The sequence below is a fragment of the Ammospiza nelsoni genome, chromosome 2 (assembly GCF_027579445.1).
Source record: "Ammospiza nelsoni isolate bAmmNel1 chromosome 2, bAmmNel1.pri, whole genome shotgun sequence".
In the NCBI taxonomy this organism is placed as follows: Eukaryota; Metazoa; Chordata; class Aves; order Passeriformes; family Passerellidae; genus Ammospiza; species Ammospiza nelsoni.
Genome location: NC_080634.1, coordinates 43,890,728 through 43,898,902, shown reverse-complemented (window position 1 = coordinate 43,898,902; position 8,175 = coordinate 43,890,728). Strand labels below are relative to the sequence as shown.

The window sequence follows — 8,175 nt, the reverse complement described above, 5'->3', positions numbered from 1 at the left end:
CACCACTTAATCTGGCATTAAATTGCTCAGGTTTGTCAAAGTCAGTGTAAAATAACTGAAATTGAGTGCCAGTTTTGAAAGGGTTGCCAATCTGCTTAGACAGATTCAAATCCCAACTGACTTCAGATGACTGTGAAGTCGGATGGGCTCAATTAAGTTTTATTGTGTTAGTCTGCACAGTGTTATAACTTGTGTGGGGGGAATCAGAGCATGATGAGCTCTGAGTCAGTCTACAGCTGACTCTCCAGAGCACCCCATAACCATACAAACTGGGACACGAGAAAGGAGGCGCATGGAGCAGAAAGCAGACAGCTCTCCTGCCAGGACAGGGATGAGAGTAAAAATGAAGGCTCTTTCACTTTGGCTTGTGATATGCACAGTTGTTTCTAGCGCTCTTCCCTTCCACCCAGAGAAAGACAATGAAGAAGATGCAAAGCTTGTGCAGGTAACTGCGTTGTCCATATCTGGGATCTAATGAGCCCTCTATTTTTAGACTTGCTGCATTTCTGAGACAATGCTATTGCAAAGAGCTCTGCTGCTCGGACTTTATATTAAAGTAGGATAAATCTGTACAAACTGGAAATGTCAAGTTAATAAGAGTCAGGAAAATGTTGTCTGTTTCTGTTTAGCTATGATCGTCATGAAAACATCTGTTGTGCTCCAAAATCACAGGAAAGTTTTGCCAGCAACCTACACAAATAATATCAGTCTGAAGGTATTTATTTGTTCAAGAAACAGATCAAAATGGGAAACATGTCACTTTTTTTTCACTAGAACTACTTGAATAAATTCTATGCTGTTGAGCCAGATCCAAATCAACTTGGATGGAAAATAAATGCTGAATCTGCAGCTGAAAAACTCCAGAAAATGCAACAATTTTTTGGTTTGAAAGTGACGGGAAAACTGGATAATGAGACATTGGAAATGATGAAGAAACCCAGGTGTGGGGTTCCTGATGTGGGTCTCTATGGCTTCACCCTGCCTGGATGGAAAAAAACCAAACTGACATACAGGTAGTATAATTACTTTTTGAGTTTAAATTTTAGATTTGTGGGTATCCAAATTTGTTATACTTAAATATAACTTCTATTGCAATTGTTTCCTGTTGGGAATACAAAAAAGTTTCTCTCTCCTCAGCTGTTAGCCAGGCATGCTTCTGAGAAGAATTTCTGAAAATCAAGCTGGGTATTTTACATTTACTGGTTCAACCATAGTATTTTGCCTGTCATGTATCACTCCTGACAAATATTCTGTAAGCCAAACAGAAACATCAATTGCACCCTGGACAAAATTTATATCTTTATATCTTTAAAATTTGCTGAGACAACAGTGGAGTAGTCACAGAAATCTGAGGAGACAACTCTCCTCATGCTCAAGGGGCAACCTCCTGGCTAAGGCCCATTTTAAGAAAAAATCAATAATGTGTACACAACTATTATGAAAAAGCCATGTTGGACAGTTATCACATACTCAAACACACTCTGTATTTACATATCAAACTTGCTCAGCCCAAGATGAATCTTGGGAACTATTTGTTTACAGGTTACATTGTTTCTTTATTTTATGTTCATCTTCTTAACCATGTTAGGGATTTTCCTTTTTCTGCAAATACTAAATATTATGCTTGAATTCTCATAACTGTAGAATTGTGAACTACACACCAGATATGAGCAAGGAGGATGTGGATAAAGCAGTTGAAAAGGCATTTAAAGTGTGGAGTGCTGTCACCCCCCTGATTTTCACTCGCATTCATAGGGGAATAGCAGATATGATGATTGCTTTTGGGACCAAAGGTAAAATGAATACTGCACTCAATGTTAAAATTAATTAATATATTTTTCAATAGTCATTATCTAAGGTTAGTGTTGTATCAACTTCATGTTATTTAGTTCATGGACATTGCCCTCGCTATTTTGATGGCCCCCTTGGAGTTCTGGCTCACGCCTTTCCACCTGGCAATGGTTTAGGTGGTGATGTGCACTTTGACGAGGATGAAGACTGGACCACAGGCTCAGCTGGTAGGTTCAAAAATGGTTTATAAAGTGCTATGCAGATGAATAAATTTCATTCTGATTTTATTTAAGTGAAGGAAGAGACTGAGATGAAACGCTGTACTAACTATAAGAGCAGTTTGAGGATATTTGTTGAAAGCGAAGGGAGCCAAACCATCTTGTTGTTGATCAGCATCGACTCCGATTTCTTGATCAAATCAGTCACCCTTTATAATAGTGTTAATTAACTTCATGCATATTGCAAAATTCAAGCTCACGATAGGTTACAGAGAAAACTCTAACCCCTCCTTTTGTTTTACAATACCTGTGGTTTGTTTATTGAAAACAGGACCAGCGTTCTCACTGTGATATGAAAAGTTCTCAAAACCTTCATATCTGTTCCCAGAGCAGCTATCTGTTTCCAGAGAGCCTAAGGACAGAATGTTTTGCCTGTTATGGGAAGACTGTCTGAGAATCCTGCTGTTTATAGAAAAGGTGTCTGAGAACGTAGTTATTTACAAAATCAAGCCTGGGAACTGCTGCTTTACAGCTGCCTTTTACTTTGCCATCAGCTGTATACCTTCATGGCCTCTTTCTTTAATCCATGCTTGAACCAGGCTCTCCACAGATATTGCAGGCTGTTCACTAACAGGGATACTCACAGTGACACAGACATAAACATCTTGATCTACTCTAGTCCTTAATTAGTCCCTAATTAGTCCTGTTGGTAAAAATACCAACAGGACAATCCTTTTCAGGTAGCAATGCCACAGACACAGCACTGTTACCTGGGGACTGGTGGTGGCCCAGAATTTCACAAGCCTTGATAAAAGCTTTCTCTTTTCCCCTCTGGTGCACACCAGGCCTGGCACTACCATAGCCTGTGCTTTGCAGGAGCCCTCAGAGGACATCCCCACTACCTAAAAATCAATGCATCCACCAGGGATAATGAAGAGCTGACTAAAAATTCCAGGGTAGGTTCAACAATAGGCAGCAGAGAGGGGAACACTGAGCGCTCAGGCTCAATCTGTCTGGGGATGTCTGCTGTGCTCAGCCTCCAGGCTGGCTGTACAGCACCTACTGCCTCTGGCACATTACCCTCTGCTACTTTAGACCCTTTTCTCATCCACTTTTTGGGGTGGAAAGCTGCAACAAGAGAACTGAGGTCAGGAAGAGCAAGGCACTAATGAACAAAGTGCTGTAAAACCACAAAACAAGGAGGAGACTGTGGGTTTATTAAGGTGGGAAAAAAAAGAGAGGGATGAGTGCTGGACACGTCACATGATTAAATGTGATGTTCTCCCCACACTGGGACTGAATGGGTCAACCACATGTTTTCTGCTGTTCCTCAGCAGCCCAGCTCCAGCAGCCAGACATTGCAGAACTTGGAGCACTCAGAAGACTCGTGAGAGGGGAGGACTGACTGGAAATATGTGTGGAAAAAATGAGGTTTTATTTTGTTTGGGTTCTTGAGAAATTAATATCTTGGCTTCAGCCAGCCTTTCTTGGGCAATCCATGACCAGTCCTCTCCTCTGCCACAGACTTGTGCTCTTCATTAAATCTGTTGACATTTCTGGATCTTGGTCTGCAGGACAGATGATGATCATTCTTCCCTAATTCAGAAAGGCATCTTACTTGGAGGGACGCATGTTGAAGGAAATTTCATTTTTATTTCTTTATTTGGTTAACATATTTGACTGGGAATAAGCATGCAGAAGCATAATATTTTAAAATTTTATTTTGTTTCATAAATCTCTTAAGAAACCGTATGCTTTAAAGTCCCAATGGTAAAAAGGTAAAGCATTCTGCTACTATTTTATTTTCCCTTGTCTATTCATGATCTCGCCTTTCCTTCTCAGGTTTGTAGGAGGGAGAGTGACACACAGAGTGACACTTTGATACCTGCGGTGAGCACAGAGTGTGTCCTCGCGCCTTGCCCTGGAGAGCTGTTAGTTTGATCTGACTCACTATCCAATCTGTTCTACCTCAGCCAGGAAACCCTGCCAGGACATTCCAAAGAGCTGCACCCACACTCACCCCCAGATATCTCTCATGACACACACACACTTTCAGTAGCTAACAGAAAGCAAGAGGGTCAGAAGCCTCCCCCTTCTACTGAGGGAAGACCACAATCTTGTCTTATGCAAAAAATATGTTCACCTAGATGCATTCCTAGTGAAGGTCAATATACTGTATGAAAACTGTGTCTGAGCAATAGCCTGATGCTGTGATCATATCAGCCATTCACAGAGTAAAATTTGACTGATCTCTTCTCTCTATCCATTTCATAAGGGTTCAACTTGTTCCTTGTTGCTGCTCATGAGTTTGGCCATGCCCTGGGTCTCTCCCATTCTAATGATCAGAGAGCTCTCATGTTCCCCAATTATGCCTACGTCAGCCCCAGTGAATTTCCCCTCTCTCCAGATGATATAAGTGGCATTCAATCAATTTATGGTGAGTAAAATCCATGGCTTTAAAAAAAAAGGTAAGCAGAGGAGAAATAATCTCTTTCACAATGTTTCACCACAAACTTAATCATATTCACATAATATTTTAAAAAAGCAAGGTGTGGAAACCTTAATATTTCTACAATTAGGTGTAATCTTTCCAAAAATTCTCCCTCAGGATCCCCACCAAATGCCCCAGATAAAAGGCCAACCACCCCTACCTCGGCTGAAATCTGTGGCTCCCAGATATCTTTTGATGCTGTAACTACACTCCGACAAGAAATCATTTTTCTAAAGGGCAGGTAAATACTGATGTGACATTTGTCTGCATGGGGTTTAATTTTTCTTGATTTATACAAAGACTGAATACTTTTGTGGTTCACATGTTTACAGCGTTTACAATGAGAAAAAAGTATTTCAATTCATGGAAATGAAAGTTTTAGCAGATATTAGTTGTATTAATATTTTACAGGATCCCCTGAAAAAAATGGCTTCATGTTTTTCCAGAAAAAAACTCAATCCCAATGAGACCTTATTCCCAAATGCACACATAGATGGTTACACTCAGTTGTGACTTAATTTTACTAATCTAAGTAACTAACAAACTAGGAAATAAGTACATTTGACCATACAGTTGAACCAATCTCTCCTTCAGTCCCCTCTGCAAGCCCAAAATCATCTGGGGAATTCATCTGCTGAAGAGGTTACAGTAAGTTCTACCTGGGCTCCTATAAACCTCTCACTATACAGTACAGGGACAACTTGAAACATTCAACTGCTTATAACTGATCATTTATCAATCAGTATCAATGAAATGTCAGCATGAAGATAGAATAAAAAAAAAACAGACACTTCCCAGTCCGGGGACTTATTTCCTTTCTGACACATCAAGCCAGGTAGCTCCACTGACAAGAAAGAGCTTGTAAGTCACAATGTTGCTCACATTCTTTTGCACACACAGAAGTTTCTGTGGTTTGTTATGTACTGCAAACCTGTTTCATATTTAAATCAGGCACTTATGGCAGGTATATCCTGATAACTCAGAGGCTGAACGTGAATTAATTTCTGCCTTCTGGCCAAATCTGCCTCCTGGTATTGAAGCTGCATACGAGAACACAAAAGATCAGATCCTGCTTTTCAAAGGTGAAGTATGAGATTTTCTCTAATTTTTTTTCGTAATTTAATGATGTGGGCAGAAGGGATGTCTGCATAAAATACATTTTTCAAATAGGTAAAAATAAAAACTCATAATATTTCATCTATTTTCCTACAACCTACAATTAGGAATGCATTTTGTAATTTACTGTCTGAAAATGTCTGGCAAAACTAAATATTTTAATTTGTCTTATCAGGCAACAAATTCTGGGTTATCAGCGGATATCAGGTGTTGCTTGGTTATCCAAAGAATATCAACACACTGGGCTTCCCTAAAGGTGTCAAGAGAGTTGATGCAGCTGTTTATAATAAAAATACAGGGAAGACAGACTTTTTCATAGGTGACAAGTACTGGAGGTAAGAAGAATTGACAAATGTTTTCCTATTAATAACTCCAATATAATCTGAATAAAAATTAAAGTGAACCTGTGATAAAAGAGAAAGCAGACCTTTCAGGTAACTGTAGGTTCCCTCCAAATCCTATTCCCAAACTGGCATGAGTGAGTCTTGATACCCAAAGAGCAGGCAGGGGAAGAAAGAAGTCAGCTTTGGGAAGCTGAAAGATTCCTTCTGTGTGCAAGCACAGTGGTTGCAAAGGTCCTCAGACAGCCAGAGGACAGAGCCAGGGCAAGCATGGTCCACACAGACTTTATTGTGACTAACTGTGGGGTTCCTCAGTGATACATACAGTGTCATCCGGATTTTGAGATTCCTGTGGTTTCCTGTTTTTTGGTTTTGATTAATTTGGGTAGAGTGTTTACAATATCTTGCATTGTTCTTTTACTGCATTGGTCACAAGACAACAGCATGGAAGTAAACCACAACACGCATTTCTTACCTAGTAACTCATTCTCTTAGCCTCAGATGCCTGTGAAAAATATTTCTTTTACTGCATTGGTCACAAGACAACAGCATGGAAGTAAACCACAACACGCATTTCTTACCTAGTAACTCATTCTCTTAGCCTCAGATGCCTGTGAAAAATATTTCTTGTATCCAAGGAGAAGTGAAACAAAGGCTTTGTTTGCTTGGTTTGTTTTGGGTTTTTTTCCCCTGAGAGGGTTCCTCAAATCTGGAAGAACAGTTCAAGTTCTCCTTTCAAGTCCCCTGAATTTAGTCCTATCTCATAAAAATTGTCCTGGCTCACATGGGAAGAACTTGATGTATTAGAAATAAGCCAGATTCCTTCCCACCATCTAAGTTTGTCAGCTAGTAGAGTACTATGTACAATATCTTATCAAAGTCTGAGAGGAAGAGTCAAAATTCATGCTATAAGTATGTGCTATGGCAAGAATGAATCTGTCCAGTTTCCATGCACTGTCACACTGTTATCATCAGAGGAGGGACATCTCATCCCTGGAGTCAAAAACGTGAGTCTTCCTCCCATTTTTCTCACTTAAGATGCTTCTTTGGAAGTGCTTACCTTTATCAGCAAACAAGAAACAACCTCCTGGAAAACGCAGTGGCCAGCATCCTGCAGCCATGTGTGGAAGTAAATAACACAACTTTCTCTTGCAACCCCAGTGAAACCAACTAAATTGAAGATGGGTGGGCATATTTTAAAAGCTGCTAAATTCTGTGCAGAATTGAAGTCTAAACTCTGGAAAATTGCATGTCTCCCTTCATATGATTTAGGTTTGATGAAAGCAGCCAGTCCATGGAGAAGGGTTATCCTAGACTGACAGTCGATGAATTTCCAGGAATTGGTCAGAGAGTTGATGCTGTTTTTCAACAGAAAGGTAAATGAAATAAGCCTTTATGTAAAATCAGTTTCGTTCTAAAGATCATAAGTTCTGAAACTATGATGAATGTCATTATTGCTGAGTCCTGCAAAAGACAGAAATGAAGAGATGCTCTCCTGTGTGTATGAAGGGGATTTGTCAGAATGAAGCTATTTCTTGTATCCATAACATAATGCTTTTCTTTTTCATTTCCAGGATTATTCTACTTCTTTCATGGACTGAAACAGTGGGAGTTTGACCCTGTTGCTAAAAAAGTTATCAGGGAAATGAAGAGTAATAGCTGGTTTCACTGTTAGCATCATTAAACTTTCTTACATTCAGTGAAAGACAGTAACTACCATTCCAGAGATCTCAGAAATTGTTTGTATGTACACTGCTCTACGGAATAGGCAACAGGACTAGTTTTCAAAAATACTTTTCATGTATTTTAATAAATTAACATGTCAGCTTAAATTTTATTTTCAAATACTAGAACAATATTGCATTTTTCCCATAAGTGAAAATGATACAAAATAATTTACTACTTTATTCTCCAGATGGTTTGGGGGATTTTTTTTAATAGTATGGCAATAAAGAGTTTTAGGTTGATGGCACCTATTTTCTGCTTCATCTGTTGAAGGCATTCTACATTTCTGAGGTGTGAAAGCTGCAGGTTGATATTCTATTATCCCTCCAGCATACAATGTTTGTACTTTACCTCTTTTCTCTCCAAAGAGCAAGCTTCTCTTCTCTCCATCTGCAAGATACAAGCTTTCATTAGCCACTTGCTTTTCTGCACTGTGCAGAAGATGCATTTTCCTGCCTCTTGTCCTGCTCTTCTTTGGCTGTTGTAGCCTTGT

At 39.5% G+C, this 8,175-nt stretch overlaps 1 protein-coding gene across 1 annotated transcript; it reads left to right on the top strand.

Moving 5' to 3' along the window:
- The first annotated feature begins 285 nt into the window (after positions 1–285).
- LOC132087411 (matrix metalloproteinase-27-like) lies at positions 286–7,900 on the top strand. Its single transcript, XM_059493587.1, has 10 exons — positions 286–445; positions 775–1,013; positions 1,645–1,793; positions 1,890–2,018; positions 4,285–4,446; positions 4,618–4,741; positions 5,452–5,582; positions 5,792–5,951; positions 7,230–7,333; positions 7,532–7,900. The coding sequence occupies exons 1-10, from the start codon at positions 293–295 to the stop codon at positions 7,630–7,632; spliced, it is 1,452 nt and encodes a 483-aa protein (XP_059349570.1). The 5' UTR covers positions 286–292; the 3' UTR covers positions 7,633–7,900.
- Positions 7,901–8,175: the final 275 nt, after the last annotated feature.

What these genes read in the sequence shown, in the direction of transcription:
- LOC132087411 (XM_059493587.1), top strand. Translation starts at nt 293, where the DNA reads ATGGAGCAGAAAGCAGACAGCTCTCCTGCCAGGACAGGGATGAGAGTA. An exon ending in CTGGACCACAGGCTCAGCTG is followed by an intron (nt 2,019 to 4,284) that starts GTAGGTTCAAAA and finishes CCATTTCATAAG; the next exon opens with GGTTCAACTTGTTCCTTGTT. An exon ending in TGCTGTTTTTCAACAGAAAG is followed by an intron (nt 7,334 to 7,531) that starts GTAAATGAAATA and finishes TTTCATTTCCAG; the next exon opens with GATTATTCTACTTCTTTCAT.